General features: G+C 36.4%; 1 protein-coding gene across 1 annotated transcript; it reads left to right on the top strand.

Annotated features, from left to right (window-relative positions):
- The first annotated feature begins 1284 nt into the window (after nt 1-1284).
- Nucleotides 1285-15232, top strand: GKAP1 (G kinase anchoring protein 1). Its single transcript, XM_023213112.1, has 5 exons — nt 1285-1407; nt 6273-6336; nt 12051-12121; nt 12632-12709; nt 14906-15232. The coding sequence occupies exons 1-5, from the start codon at nt 1285-1287 to the stop codon at nt 14951-14953; spliced, it is 384 nt and encodes a 127-aa protein (XP_023068880.1). The 3' UTR covers nt 14954-15232.
- The last annotated feature ends 817 nt before the right edge of the window (nt 15233-16049 follow it).

Below are 16049 nucleotides of genomic sequence, written 5' to 3'. Positions count from 1 at the left end.
CCATACTGGCTTATTTTTTTCTTCACATTCTCCAGGCCCTTCCTTCCTGCAAGGCCTTTAAACATACTGCTCTTTCTACCTAGAAAGCTCACTTCCCCTTTTTACTTAGCCAATTCCTACCCATCACACAAGGTTCAATTTAAGTGTCACCACTTTAAAGAGCTTTACTAATCTAGAAAAGAAGCACAGAATCTTTTTGGTTCAGTTCACCATGGTGTACCCAGCTCCTAGAAGTTAGATAGATGCTCAGTGAGTATTTGTAGAGTACTACGTTGATGTTGCCACATTACTCCTTAGATAAACAGAACCATTTATATTCTCATCAAAAGTATGACTTTAGGGTAATTTTTTTTTACACTAAATTTGTTTATTTTGGTATATGGTGCAAGATGACAGCGATTTAACCTGATTTTTCCCAGTTAGCCATTTGTCCTATAACCTACCATTATTCTGTAATTCAGCATTTTCTCACTTTTTAAAAGTATCATCCTTACTTACAATAAATTCTTATATCTCAAGTCTCTTTCTGGACTTTGTTTTCTGGTACATTGTTCTGTCAACCTAGGTGCCATGATTTTATTTATTTTGCCTTATATAATTGATAGGCAAATCTGTCTTCGTCAGATTAACTTTTTGTTTGCTTCCATCCTGAATTCTCCCAGACGAAGTCTTTACTATCTTTATAAGTTCCAAAGAACAACATCCTATTGGAATTTCTATTGAAATGTTAATTGAACTTACAAAGTAACCTGTAGCCTTCCTATTTACAAACCATACTTTGTGTCATTTTCAAGATTTTATAATTTTCTTAGTGTTGGTCCTAATCACTTCTTAGTGTTATTCTTCTGGTTAGTTTTTCTTGCTGTTGTGAGGAAATTATTTTTCTAGTTATGTCTTCTACCTGTTAATTGCTAATATAGAGAAAAGCTATTTATTTTAGTTTTTATATTTTTTATTTATTTTGTATTTTTAGTCATTTTTTGAATTTTTGAATTTTTAAGATAGACTAATAACAACAACTTGTCACAGAGCACTTTTAATATGTTTGTTCCAGGATAGAAATATTCTTTGAAAGCCCTGATATTGTTTGTCAGTATGTTTGGGTTAATTATAAATACTTCCTTGCTTGCATTGTATATATTAAGATTATATAATTGAGTGAAAATGGAAATGTAGTCAGCAGCATAAGATGGCCTCAGAAAATTAAGGTCAGAATTTTTGCTCTTAAACTTTTCACAAAGGAATATTATAAACCAGGATTAGCAGAATAATCAAAGTCCTAAAATGTTGTTTCTCTCTTTTCAGGAAGTGGTTCTGAAAGACGGAAGAATTGAAAGACTAAAGTTAGAGCTAGAAAGGAAAGATGCTGAAATCCAGAAGCTGAAAAATGTAATCACTCAATGGGAGGTTTGTGTCCATTTACTGTTACTAAAGAAAATAAATCTATACATTTTCATATTTTGTTTTTCTTATATGTAAATATGTTTAATATGCAATTCATGGGAATAGTCATTCTGTTTTTTATGTTCTTAAACTCTTTGATTAATGGTTTAAAATGTGAATGATTGATTATTTATTTATTTATTTATTTATTTATTTATTTATTTATTTGTTGTTGTTGTTGTTTGAGTCTCATTCTGTTGCCCAGGCTGGAGTGCAATGGCATGATCTCAGCTCAGTGCAACCTCTGCCTTGGTTCAAGCGATTCGCCTGCCTCAGGCTCTTGAGTAGCTGGTATTACAGACATGAGCCACCATACCCGGTTAATTTTTGTGTTTTTAGTAGAGACAGGGTTTCACCATGTTGGCCAATCTGGTCACAAATTCCTGGCCTCAAGAGATCCGCCCACCCCAGCTTCCTAAAGTGCTGGGATTACAGGCATGAGCCACCATGCCTGGTCGTATTTTGGTTTTTTAAAAATGAACTTTATTGTGGTATAGTTTATACATAGTATAAAATGTATTTTTGTTGTTGTAGAATACGTATAACAATTTAAACTGTATAATGCAGTGGGGCATTAAGTATCTTTACACAGCATTGTGTAACCATCACCACTGTCTATTTCCAGAACTTTTTCATCATCCCAGGCAGAAACTCTTACCCACCAAGAACTCCCCATTCTCATTTTCCACACCCTGGTAACCTCTAATTTCTATGAATTTGCCCATTCTAGGTACCTCATATAAGTGGAATCATACAGTGTTTATCCTCTTATGTGTGGCATATTCACTTAGCATAATGTGTTTTTCGTTTGTTTTGTGAGACAGTCTTGCTCTGCTGCCCAGGCTGGAGTGCAGTGGCACAATCTTAGCTCACCACAACCTCTGCCTCCCAGGTTCAAGCAATTCTCCTGCCTCAGCCTCCTGAGTAGCTGGGACTACAGACATGCACCACCATGCCTGGCTAATTTTTGCATTTTCAGTAGAGACGGGGTTTCACTCTGTTGACCAGGCTGGTCTCAAACTCGTGACCTCGTGATCCACTCGCCTTGGCCTCTCAAGGTGTTGGGATTACAGGTGTGAGCCACTGTGCCTGGCCTAGCATAATGTTTTTAAGGTTCATCCACGCTGTAGCATGTGTCAGAATTTCATCCCTTATTATAGCTGAATAATTTTTCATTGTGTGTATATATTTTGTTTACTGGTGCAGAAGTATCTGAGTCCTTGCTTTCAGTTCTTTTGGGTATGTACACACCCAAGAGTGGAATTGCTGGATTGTATAATTCCACATTTAACTTTTCGAGGAACTGCCAAACTTTTTCATGGCACCCGCGTCATTTTACCTTCCCACCAGGAGTGAACAAGGGTTCCAGTTTCTCCACATCCTTTCCAGCACTTGTGATGTATACAATGTATTTTTAACTACAAATCTTACCTCTCCCCTTAGGATTTTTTTTAAAAAAACATTTTTTAAATCTGTTATTCATATCAAGTATCATTCTTTTTTGACTAATATGAATTCACTCACTAATTATTTATTGAGTGCCTGTAATGTGCCAGATACTTTTTGCACCCTGTGTATGTGGTAGTGAAAAAAAAAAATCAAGTTCCAGCCCTGATGGTTCTTAAATTTACCTTCTTCTACTCATGCTTTTAAGAATCATCCCTACTAAAACTTTTTTTGACTGCACCCACTCATTTACCTTAGCTTTTCATTTACATTTCCCTTTGTTGTTGTTGTACTAGGCACAGGGAATACAAAGATGAGTTAACAAGAAGCTTATAGATTAATGGGGGAAGATAAACATGTAAATAGTTGCAGTACAGTGTAGAATATGACAGAGTGCTTCAGAAGAACAGACAGAGGAATGAATGAGTTGCTGCTATCAAAAATTGGTAAGGATCTCATAGAAAAGATGATTTTTCCAGGTAGAGAGAATTGTGTGTACAAAGGCATGGGAATATGATGGAAAGTACATTGTGGCTGACATTCAGAGAAATGGGAAACTGGAAGTTGAGATTGCAGGTATGAGTTGGGGTCAGAATTCGAAGGCATTTGGATTTTAGAGAGGTTATTAGGCTGGGCACGGTGGCTCACACCTGTAGTGGCTCACACCTGTAATTCCAGCACTTTGGGAGGCCTGGGCGGGCGGATCACGAAGTCAGGAGATCAAGACCATCCTGGCTAACACGGTGAAACCTCGTCTCTACTAAAAATGCAAAACATTAGCCGGGCGTGGTGGCGCGCACCTGTAGTCCCAGCTACTTGGAAGGCTGAGGCAGGAGAATTGCTTGAACCTGGAAGGTGGAGGTTGCAGTGAGCTAAGATAACGCCATGCACTCCAGCCTGGGTGACAGAGCAAGACTCCATCTCAATAAAATAAAATAAAATAAAATAAAATAAAATAAAATAGCATTAAAGATCTTTAGAAGGGAAGTGACATGATGATTATTAGGTACCTGGCACGTTACAGGCATTGAATAAGTAATTTTTATGTGAGTTAATATTAGTCAAAGAAGAATACTTGAGATTGAATAATAGATTTAAAAATCGCTTTTTAAAAAAGCCTAAGGGAGGAGTTAAGATTTGTGGTTTAAAATAAAATGTATACATAACAAGTGCTGGCAAGGATGTCGAGAAGTTGGAACCTGTTCACTGCTGGTAGGAATGTAAAATGACGCAGCTGCTGTGGGATGATATTGGGAAGGTATTTGGGATGATAATGCATGTTGCTGAGGCTTGGAGTGAAGACAACCTGCTAAAACAATGGATAAGTATAGAGTGTAAGAGGAAGAGCACATCTTTAACTGGTTTGGGGAATGGGAACTAATAGATTTCATTTTGGACATGTTGCGTTTTAAATGACTACTTTTTTTAGACACAGCGCAGCAACAGTACTTGTGTATTTAATTTTATCAACTTTGTATGTTCTCTGTCATGAAATTAAACATACTAGCAAAAATGTTATGTACTTCATATGTGCTCTTTATTATAAGCTATATGTTAGTGGTATTTTATACATTTATATTTTTATATATGCAGTTTTTAAGCAGTGCAAACAGTTGTCACAGGTAATCATGCTGATTTGCAATTTTTGCTTTGTGAGATATTTTAGACCCTAAACCTTGAGTAAGAGGTACCTCCATGAAAACTGATCTGGACCTTGAACAAAGGCTTGAGCCAGAGATAGTTTGGTAAAATACTAACATAGGTTGAAGCCCTGAGGGTGGGAATTTCATACTGAGTGTAGTTTCATATTCACAATGACTATTTCTATATTCATACCAAATATAGTTGTAGTTGAGTATATGTGTTTTCCCCCGTTATATTTTTATGTTTCCATTTGACTGGTCTCCCTTGTTCATTTCTGAGCATCTCAGCAGTCCTCCTACCTTTATATTCAGTATGGCGCTTACTTTGTTTTATTGTATTGACTGCAGTATTATTCAGTAAACATTATTTACTTGTCATCAGTGATTTAATGGACAGAGTAATATTTAGTAAAAGCCACCTTTATTGGACTTAAAACACTTTTTAATTTGTTTTTTAAAAAAGATTTGAATCTGGTAACTTCTATACATATCTATGTATATGTTGAGAGGAAAAAATGATTTTTCTTATATTAATGATTTCTTTAGGTTTTTGTTTATATATGTTAAATGCATTGTTTTCTCTAATGTATTAATGTATTAAATCTTTATAAATGATTCAGGCCTGGGCACAGTGGCCTCATGCCTGTAATCCCAGCACTTTGGGAGACCAAGGTGGGTGGATCACTTGAGGCCAGGAGTTCAAGACCAGCCTGGCCTACATGGTGAAACCCCATCTCTACTAAAATTACAAAAATCAGCCAGGCATGGTGGTACACACCTGTAGTACCAGCTGCTAGGGAGGCTGAGGCAGGAAAATCGCTTGAACCAGGAGGCGAAGGTTACAGTGAGCCGAGATAGCGTTACTGCACTCCAACATGGGCGGCAGAGCAAGACTCCATCTCAAAAAAAAAAAAAAGTAAATAAATAAGTGATACAGAGAGTGTTATAAGATGTGTTGAATAAGGGTAGCATGGGGTAAAATTGCCTAAAATATGGATGCGAATGTGGGAACACAATCCTTCTTGTTCATAAATATATACTTGTATCATTATGTAATGTGAGAAGAAGCCATCTGGAAAAAGAAATTGAAAAAGAGTTGAAAGATATTTGGATAAAGTACTAATTCATGCCAACCAAAAATTATAACAGTGATTATTTAGTCAGTGAAGTAACAAACGATTAGTGAATCCTCAACTGAGAGAGTATAGAACTGCCCTATAAAATTCAGTATCCACTACAAGTCTATCGCATTTTAAATTTAAAGTTTAAAAATTAATTTTTCTCAGTCACACCAGCCACATTGCTAGTGTTCTTTCAGTAGTCGCATATTGGACAGCGGCAAATACAGAGCAGATGTAGAAAGTCCTAGTATATTGCTGGACAGTACTGTTTTAGAACTGTGGCTCATTCTCCTTTTGGTTTTCATTTAAATTATTTTGAATTGTGTAAGGGTTTTATCTGAGGAAGAAAAGAAGATTCTTTAGGAAAATTGAGTTTTCTCCACTTTTATCCTTCTCTTCTTTAATTTTCAATCACATATAATATTGATACATATTATTGTGCCAGGGACTTAATTTAAGTTGTAGATAGTTCCGAATACATTTTCCTCTATCCTGTTTGTTTCAAAAAATAATTATATTTTTGAGCAAGCCTAGAATTCAGAGCTCTGTAAGTTGACAGTAAGTAATTATTTTATCACTTACTTTTAAAAAAACTAAATCTTTTTTCTTTGACTATTAGGCAAAGTATAAGGAAGTAAAGGCAAGAAATGCACAGTTATTGAAAATGCTTCAGGAAGGTGAAAGTAAGTGGATTTTACATTTTTGTAATTAAAAGTTTATCTTAAATAATATCTGAAGGTACTTTTTCAAATGTGTGATTTACCAACTCAACAAAAGTGTTTGGTAGCACAATAGGGTTACTATAGTTAATAATTTGTATATTTCAAAATGCCTAGAAGATTTGAAGTGCCCTCAACACAAAGAAATGATAAATGTTTCAGTTACTGGATATCCTAAATACCTGTTTGATCAGTACACTTTGTATGCCTGTATCAAAATATCACATGCACCCCATAAATATATATGATTATTATGTGCCAATAAAAAAATTTTAAAAGGGACTCAACAAAGTAGAAAGGTTTCCCAGAGTGATATAAGCTAGATAGTTGGCCAGGCATGGTGGCTCATCTGTAATCCTAGCACTTTGGGAGGCCAAGGTGGGCAGATCACTTGAGGCCAAGAGTTTGAGACCAGACTGGCCAACATGGTGAAACCCCGTCTCTACTAAAAATACAAAAAGTAGCCAGACGTGGTGGTGCACATCTGTAATCCCAGCTACTTGAGAAACTGAGGCACGAGAATTGTGAACCCGGGAGGCAGAGGTTGCAGTGAACCGAGATTGCACCACTGTACTTGCAGCCTGGGGAGCAGAGCGAGACTGTCTTAAAAAAAAAAAAAAAAAGAAGCAGCTGGATAGTTGCTCATAAAGTTATTATTAGATCACTCTTACAGCACCTTAGTTTTATACCAGTTTATAACTATCTGGGTAAAAGAAACTCTTAAAATTCAACTCTTATAACTTACTGAAGTATATTTAGAGGGAAAACAAGCCTAACATTTGCTTAGGATTCTGCTTTTCAGCTCTTGAAGGAGGCAGCCTGTCATCACTTTAGGTTTTCTTTTTTGTTTCCTTCTTTCCTTCTCCCCTCGCCACTGCTCTTCATACTTTTGCTGCTACTCTGTAAACTTTTGACAAGAGGTTACCAGCAGGAAGCCAAGGAAATCAATCCAAAAAATGATTACAGGTTATGAGACTAGTAAAGCTGATATACAAAAGCCCACCAAATCAGTTGCATTTCTCACTATGTATATACCTAGTGACATTTATCCTGAAAGTTTTATGAAAATTTTCCATTCATAATAAAAAAGGAAATATATGTTAATTTTTTAATATGAGACTTAGGCAAAGGAAATTATAAACCATAAAAGAAACAGAGATTAAGACATAAAGGCGAAAATCTTTCTCTGAATAGACAAAATGAAATGTAATCAACAATTTTCCTATTAATAAATGCTAATGTAACTCCAAAGATAGCTCCTGTGAATATTGTATAGCTCTTAAGAAATTGTGAAATTCACCTTGAAAAATGAAAAAATACCAAAAATTGTTTTCAGCTGTGAAGGTGCAGTCAGCCCTCCATATCCGTGGGTTCCCCATCTGTGGATCAGTCAGTCATGGATCAAAAATATATTTTTTGAAATTGTACATGTGCAGAATTTTTTCTTGTCATTACTCCCTAAACAATACAGTGTAACAGCTATTTACATAGCATTTATGCCATATTAGATATTATAGGTAATCTAGAGATGATTTATTTTGTTTTATTTTTATTTATTTATTTTTTTGAGATGGAGTCTCACTCTGTCGCCCAGACTGGAGCACAGTGGCGTGATCTCAGCTCACTGCAAGCTTCGCCTCCTGGGTTCATGCCATTCTCCTGCCTCAGCCTCCCGAGTAGCTGGGACTACAGGAGCCCCCCACCACACCCGGCTAATTTTTTTGTATTTTTAATAGAGATGGGGTTTCACCATGTTGGCCAGGATGGTCTTGATGTCCTGAACTCGTGATCCTCCTGCCTTGGCCTTCCAAAGTGCTGAGATTACAGGCGTGAGCCACCGCACCCAGCCGGTAATCTGGAGATGACTTAAAGCATATAGGAGGCTATTCATAGGTTTTATGCAGATATATACCATTTTATATCAGGGACTTGAGCATCTTTAGATTTTGGTATCCTTGGGAGGTCCTGAAAGCAAGTGTTTACCAAGGGATGACTATACTTGGAATAGAACTGTCCAAACAAAATTTAAACTCTATTACAAAATAGTTGTCAAACAATGAGTAAAAATCAGAAATCATGTCCAGTTGAACAAAACATGAATACTCTTGAAGTAGATTCAACCTTATGTTTTTTATAACTTAATTATTATACAAATAGAAGTTAAAGAATTATGGGGGGAGGCCAGGCGCAGTGGCTTATGCCTGTAATCCCAGCACTTTGGGAGGCAGAGGTGTTCCTCACCTGAGGTTAGGAGTTCGAGACCACCCTGGCCAACATGGGGAAACCCTGTTTCTACTAAAAATGCAAAAATTAGCCAGGTGTGGTGGTGCGTGCCTATAATCCCAGCTACTTGGGAGGCTGAGGCACAAGAATCACTTGAACACAGGAAGCGGAGGTTGCAGTAAGCCAAGATCATGCCACTGTACTCCATCCTGGCTGACAGAGTGAGACTTTGTCTCAAAAAAAAAAAAAAAAAAAAAAATTATGGGGAAAGACATTATTTGGACATTTAAATGTCTACATCCTGAGATTAATTTAGACCTGTGCATGTTATTGATCTCCATGTGGGTCTTTTAAAGAACAAAATTATGAAAATAAAAGAGTAAGTTATTTAGAAGATATATTTCTAAGTGCAGAAATGAAGAGTATCATTGTGTATTGGATGTATAAATTCTAAATATGTAAAAATAAAATAATATTTCCTCCTCATAAAACACTGTGGAAATTGAGAAAGTTAACTGATAAAAACTAGCTCTCAAAAATAGATTAAGAATCTCTATCAGTAACAACAGTGTCCGTAGTATAAGTAATCCAAGTAGAATTTTATATAGGATCATTACGTGAAAATACTTGTAACACTTATAATGTAAATGTAAATATGGTCAGCTCTGTAATAATGCAGCATATGTTCCTAAAAATCACTAGTCTCTGCAAAAGCACACAAGATGGCCAGGCACGGTGGCTCACACCTGTAATCCCAGCTTTGGGAGGTTGAGACAAATGGATCGCTTGAGCCCAAGAGTTTGAGACCAGCCTGGGCAACATGGCAAAACTTTGTCTCAAAAAAAAAAACAAAAACAAAAACAAAAAACAAAAATTAGCCTGGCATAGTGGTGCATGCCTGTGGTCCCAGCTACTTAGGAGGCTAAGGTGGGAGGATTGCATGAGCCCAGGAGGCTGAGACTGCTGTAATCATGCCACTGCACTCCAGCCTGGGCAACAGAGTGAGACCCTGTTGATAAGGTTTGGCTCTGTGTCTCCACCCAAATCTCTCCTTGGATTGTAATAATCCTCACATGTCAAGGGTGGGACGACATGGAGATAATTGAATCATGGGGGTGCTTTCCCCCATGCTATTCTCATGATAGTGAGTTCTCACAAGATCCGATGGTGTTACAAGAGGCTTCCCCCTTCGCTCAGCACTTATTCTCTCTCCTGCCACCCTGTGAAGCGGTGCCTTCTTCTGTGATTTAAGTTTCCTGAGGCCTCCCCAGCCATGTGGAAGTATTAGTCAATTAAACCTTTTCTTTATAAATTACCCATTCTCAGGCAGTTGTTTATAGTAGTGTGAGAATGAACTAATACACCCGTCTCAAAAAAACAAAAAAACCCACAATACTTATGAGAAAAAGGGAGGTTAGAAGCACAACACTTAAAAACGTTGTCAGTGACACATGAAAAAAAGATGGGAAACTAATAAAAACAGTAACACAGTTTTACACGTGTTAAAATGGTTAAATACATAAATATTACATAAATACAGCACTTTATCTTGAAGAAAACCTAAAGTTTGATTGTGGGGAAATAGGTCTCAGAAGGGTTATAGCTTGTGTGTTACTGCTACATGGTGGAAGGATGGAAAGTTGTCAGACCAGATGGGTGTGGTTCCTAACACACAGTGAACCAAGGTAGCTGGTAGATATTCAAGGAGTACATGTGGGTGTGGTTTTCTCTGTTCATAAAATTGTACTTAAGTGGATTGAAAATTTGTGGTATGTTCAGGTTGTTACCTAATACATCAACCTCATTGAAACAAATTTGTGTTTTCAAAACAAGCATTATAGGATAACTGACTGTAATTGAAATATTACATAACTATTTAAAATCACTAGTTTTCAGCAAGTGTTTATAATCCTGGGGATGGAGGAGTAGAAAGCATAATTTGTAAAAGTTCCCAAGTTGATTCTTGAGAGACTGAATTGATTCTTGATAGGTTGTTTCATCTCATCATACTAAACTATGAAAATAAATTTGAACTACAATCTTACGTTGGCAGAGCTGTGGTGATATCAGTACTCATATATTTGAACATTTCCTCCTTTGCTAATTTTACTACAATTTTACCTCTCTAGTCTCTCCTAGTTTGTTTTCAAAGTGAGGAGTTAGTTTTTCATACATTAGCCATTACCATGAGTTAAGGAAGTTCTCAGCCATGTGAAACTTTCTGAAGCTTAGGAAACATAGGGCCAAACTATAGACATCTTGCTTCCACCAAGAGAGAAAAGCCCCTAAAAAAAATGAGTAGTTCTAAGAGACCACACATGTCATATGATCATTTGTGATCATATGAGCTACATTTAGTTGATATTGCTTTATTGGTATGAAAAGTCAGAGAATAATAATTTTGTTGGCATTATAGTATGCTCACCCCAACAATCCAACAAAAAAGCACTCTATGTTGTTTTTATTTATTTTGAGACGAGTCTCACTCTGTCACGCAGGCTGGAGTGCAGTGGCATGATGTTGGCTTACTGCAACCTCCGCCTCATGGGTTCAAGTGATTCTCCTGCCTCAGCCTCCTGAGTAGCTGGGATTACAGGAATGCACCACCGTGCCCGGCTAATTTTTATATTTTTACTAGAGACAGGATTTCACCATGTTTGCCAGGCTGATTTCGAACCCCTGACCTCAGGTGATCCGCCTGCCTCAGCCTCCCAAAGTGCTAGGATTACAGGCGAGAGCTACCGTAATTGTTTTTAAAATCTTGCTTTAAGATTAGTCAAGGTATTTAAAATTTTTTCTATGTGTGAATTTTTTTCCTTGTATCCTTGTCCTATTTAGAGTAGATGTAAAAATTAATCTTGCACCATGTTTGTGCAGTTAAAAAACATATATATATTTTTATTGACAGAGTCTCACTCTGTCGCCCAGGCTGGAGTACAGTGGCACCATCTTGGCTCACAGCAACCACCACATCCGCAGTTGAAGGGATCCTTGTGCCTCAGCCTCCCAGGTAGCTGGGATTACAGGCATGTGCCACCACACCTGGCTAATTTTTGTATAATATTTTTAGTAGAGACAGAGTTTCGCCATGTTGGCCAGGCTGGTCTCCAACTCCTGGCTTCAAGTGATCTGCCCACCTCGGCCTCCCAAAGTGCCGGGATTATAGGTGTGAGCCACCATGCCCAGCAATAAATATTTTAACACCACAGAAAATGTAAAATTTCTAAGAAAAAAATGCTGTGTGATAATGATCAGAATTTACTGGTGAAAATGTAAAACAAACAAAAAAATTTACCAGTGAAAAGTAAGAGCTATGCAAGGTCAAGAAGTACATTCTTTAAGTGTGACAAGAAATCATTGTTCTAATTGCACTACTATGTCTTAGTTCCCTGAAGTATTGTTAAAGTATTTGAGTGACTGGGAAATCTATACTGCTGTTTTTCCTTTTTTGTCAGTGAAAGATAAGGCAGAAATACTTCTTCAAGTTGATGAATCACAAAGTATCAAGAATGAGCTCACTATTCAGGTAAGGAACTGTGGAGCATACGTGGCTGGTTTTCTTAAGCTGTCTTTAGTCTTGAATTATTAAACTTGACTAAACAAATACAGCCCATCAGCACTGTAAGTAAGTAAGTAGTGTAAATTATACTTTATTATTATGTAATAGCACATGAATGAAGATTCTGTTTACAACACTAAAGGGGGTAGGTATGTCCTTCCCACTGAAGAATGGGGGATGATGAGGTTGTATTTTAATGAACCATGAATTTAGAGACAGAAAGGACAGATAGAACTTACCCTGTATCTGGGCTTGATTTTTCTCCCCTTCACATCGTTATTGTCTTCTTCTCTCAGGACAGTTTGCCCCATCTTTAATATAGAGCTGTGTACAATACCAAATGGAAATTATGGGGGGAGTTTCTCCTCTGTTACTCATCCATTTAGTTGTCAAAAACCTATCATTGTGAATATGTTAAGAATTAGAGTATTTGCCAAAAACCCCAACATGTCTTTCTTATTGAATATTTGTTTACAGGTGACTTCACTTCATGCTGCATTAGAACAAGAAAGATCTAAAGTGAAAGTATTACAAGCAGAATTAGCCAAATACCAGGTATGCTTTTATATTTATAAGTGTTTTTATCGCAAGTAATACATTTGGAGTAGGTACTGTGTAGAATAAATGCAGTATTTTATTCATAGGCCAACATTTGTTCACCAAATATATTGATAATTTTGTTATTGGTCATATAATTTACAATGTAGAAGATGTTAAAGTTACTCTGGACATTGGTATATACAGCAATAACTAGCATAATTCAGGAAAATCTTTGGTACAACATAGATGATACAGCATGCATGCCATTGAATCATACTGGGGAAAGGCACAAAAGGACAGTTGTCCTGTTTATAAGGTTGATCACTTGGGTACAGCGATATCTTCCAGATATCTCCATTGTAAATATATATTTTCCCTTTTATAATTAATATGTGAGGTGATACTTTGAGATTGTATGAATATCCTTTTCACCTAGTGGCTTTAGCATCCATTGATATTTGTGTCTTTTTTTTTGTGATTGCAAAATAGTGATTTTCTAATTCTGTCATTTCTTCTGCATTTACAAGCTAGCATTGAGCAGTTTGTTCCAGGATGAATTTAAAAATACCAGTGCTTTGTGTGTGTGTGTGTGTGTGTGTGTGTGTGTGTGTGTGTGTGAGAGATATATTTATGTGTGTATATATATGTGTGTTTCTAAATCATAATATAAAATACATTAACTGGAATCATAGCCAAAAAAGCTCAAAAGCCACTGATGGCGTGGAGAACATAGCAGTTGATTAGCCCTGGCTTTAAAATTGAATCAGTCCCAGAAGGAGAATTCCCTTTACCTGAGAGACCTTGACAAGGATTCTTGTGTGTTTGCTGTTTTGGATTTTTAAGAAATCTCATCGAGAAGCATGGTAGGAGTTTTATGTATAGTGGGTATCTACTTCAAAAAATATTTTTGCTAAATTTATTTTCATTTTTCTGCTAACAGGAAATAAATCTTGTTTTTGATACTTGTCATTACACATCTCATGTTCCAAAAAACCTGTTCATACTGTTTTTCTCTGAATAAATCTTGCAAAATTTTTATGTGGTCACGAGTGAATGACAGCATTCTTATGCTCGAGTATTGTTTCATTTTGTTTTATAATGTTGATATAGAAATAGTTATAGTCAGAAAAAGAATGAAAGAAAGAGAAACTGCCATCATTATCAAATGAGCCTGGGCTCCATATGCCCCTGATACAACCACCTCTCTTTGAGAGATGCACTTCCACAGAAAAAATAGTTCCTGAACTTGGCTGATCATTGGGATCACTTGGAAACTTTGAATTAAAGATTGTTAGCCAATTAAATAGGTGTGGGACAAAGCCTAGATGTCAGAATTCTAAAATATTACTGCTTAGGTAATTCTGATGATCAACTAAGTTTGGATACCATTGCCATAGTTTATAAAAATGGGAAAAACTGTACATACAACTATTATAAGGTAAATACATCAAACCATTATTTATGGTTAAATTGAAGGGGGTAGAGTAGCTATTGATGATTTTAATTTTATTCTTTGCATGTTTGTACTTTCCATATTCCTACAATGAGTATTTGCTTTTTAAATCAGAATAAAACAAAATACTATGTTTATGTTATGTTAAAATATTTATGTAAAACTCTTCTTGTCCTTTATGCTGCCTTTTCTTTTCCTTGGCTCAAGTCAGATACCATAAGTGATGTTTCATATGGAGCAAATTAAATATAAATTTATATATGCAACTGAGAAATATGAAAACCATAACCTAGTTTTCAATCCACTAATGAACAAAATCAAATTTCTAATGCTAATATGAGCAAAACTCAACAGAACTTGAACTATAAATTAAATTACCCAAAAGGTAATGAACTGAATTACTAAATTTACTGATCATATGGAACAAATTAAGTGTATCATTTATTTTAGTATTGATCAAAAACTTTAATTCTGGAATAGTCAAAATGAGTTCTAAAAAAATAAAATATCGGTGACCTTACTAAGGCACGACTCTTATTCAAATAGAAGTAACTTTTCTAAAACCGACTTTAACCATTTATAAAAAATAACCATGTTAAAATAATGTAGCGGTATGTAGACTCAAATTTACAACAAAATCAAAAAAGAAATTGCTTCCTTCTCATACTCCAAGATGCCTTTGGTCTATATTTTTTAAATGAAGTGGCCCCAAAATGGTATGTCGTAAATAATTTGCCCTATTTTTTTTTTTTTTACAGGGTGGCAGAAAAGGGAAAAGAAACTCTGAATCCGACCAGTGTAGGTGATTAAATTAGCCTTTGAAGTCAACACAAAGTTTAAAACTTTCAGGATTTTGCAAAATTGTATATATTTAATGCCGTGCAACTGCTAAACTATGCAGTTTTTGTTGAAGGAACTAAAAGCAACTAGCTCACTAATGGTCTATAATTTTATTTCTTTTGGCTTAAAGTGAAAAAGAAGAAATAGAGAATTCCAGCAGAATTCAGTGGTTATTGTTTACTATCCATACTTCTTATCACTTTAGTTTTTCATCAGTCAATAAAATTAATTTACTCTTCCACTAATACGTTTGATTTGTTAAGTTTCAGAAACATGAAAGTATTTTTGCTTACAGCATAGCCAGTCAGTTGGGTCCTTTCAGTTTAGTGAATATTTTCTCAGTACTTTCTGCACACTAAACCCTACAGGACATGCAAGAGGAAATATGGCTGATACCCTCAAGTAGCCTATGCTTAGGGGAAATAGAAGGTGGGAGTGGGTAGGCCAGGTGCGGTGGCTAACACCTGTAATCCCAGTGCTTTGGGAGGCCTTGGTGGGCAGATCACTTGAGGCCAGGAGTTTGAGGCCAGCCTGGCCAACATGGTGAAACCCCATCTCTACTAAAAATATAAAAATTAACCAGGCATGGTGGTGCACACCTGTAATCCCAGCTACTCAGGAAGCTGAGGCAGGAGAATTGCTTGAACCTGGGAGGCGGAGGTTATAGTGAGCTGGGCGACACAGAGAGAATCTGTCTCAAAAAAAAAAAAAGAAGGTAGGGGTGGGTAAAACGAGCAAAAAATAATTACCATAGATACTAGAGTATGAAATCACATTGTTTGGAGATTGAAAAAACTTGCATGAAATAACTTTTAGAGGGTAGATACTTTTTCTGTAAATTTATTGACAGGCATTCCAGGCAGGCAGAATGAAAAACAGTCTGTGGGCTGGGAATGGTGGCTCATGTCTGTAATCCCAGCACTTTAGGAGGCAGAGGTAGGAGGATCTCTTGAGCCCAGGAGTTTGAGACAAGCCTGGGCAACATGGTAAGACCCTGTCTCTAAAAACAAAATTAGCTAGGCGTGGTGGCACGTGCCTGTAGCCCCAGCTATGCACAGGAGG

Source organism: Piliocolobus tephrosceles, chromosome 14, assembly GCF_002776525.5.
Source record: "Piliocolobus tephrosceles isolate RC106 chromosome 14, ASM277652v3, whole genome shotgun sequence".
Taxonomy (NCBI): domain Eukaryota; kingdom Metazoa; phylum Chordata; class Mammalia; order Primates; family Cercopithecidae; genus Piliocolobus; species Piliocolobus tephrosceles.
The sequence above is the reverse complement of the archived record's forward strand: the minus strand, read 5'-3'. Positions and strand labels throughout refer to the sequence as shown.

Coding starts and splice junctions, on each gene's coding strand:
- GKAP1 (XM_023213112.1), top strand. CDS start 1,285: ATGTTGTTTCTCTCTTTTCAGGAAGTGGTTCTGAAAGACGGAAGAATT. Junction 12,122..12,631: donor AGAATGAGCTCACTATTCAG/GTAAGGAACTGT, acceptor ATTTGTTTACAG/GTGACTTCACTTCATGCTGC. Junction 12,710..14,905: donor CAGAATTAGCCAAATACCAG/GTATGCTTTTAT, acceptor TTTTTTTTACAG/GGTGGCAGAAAAGGGAAAAG.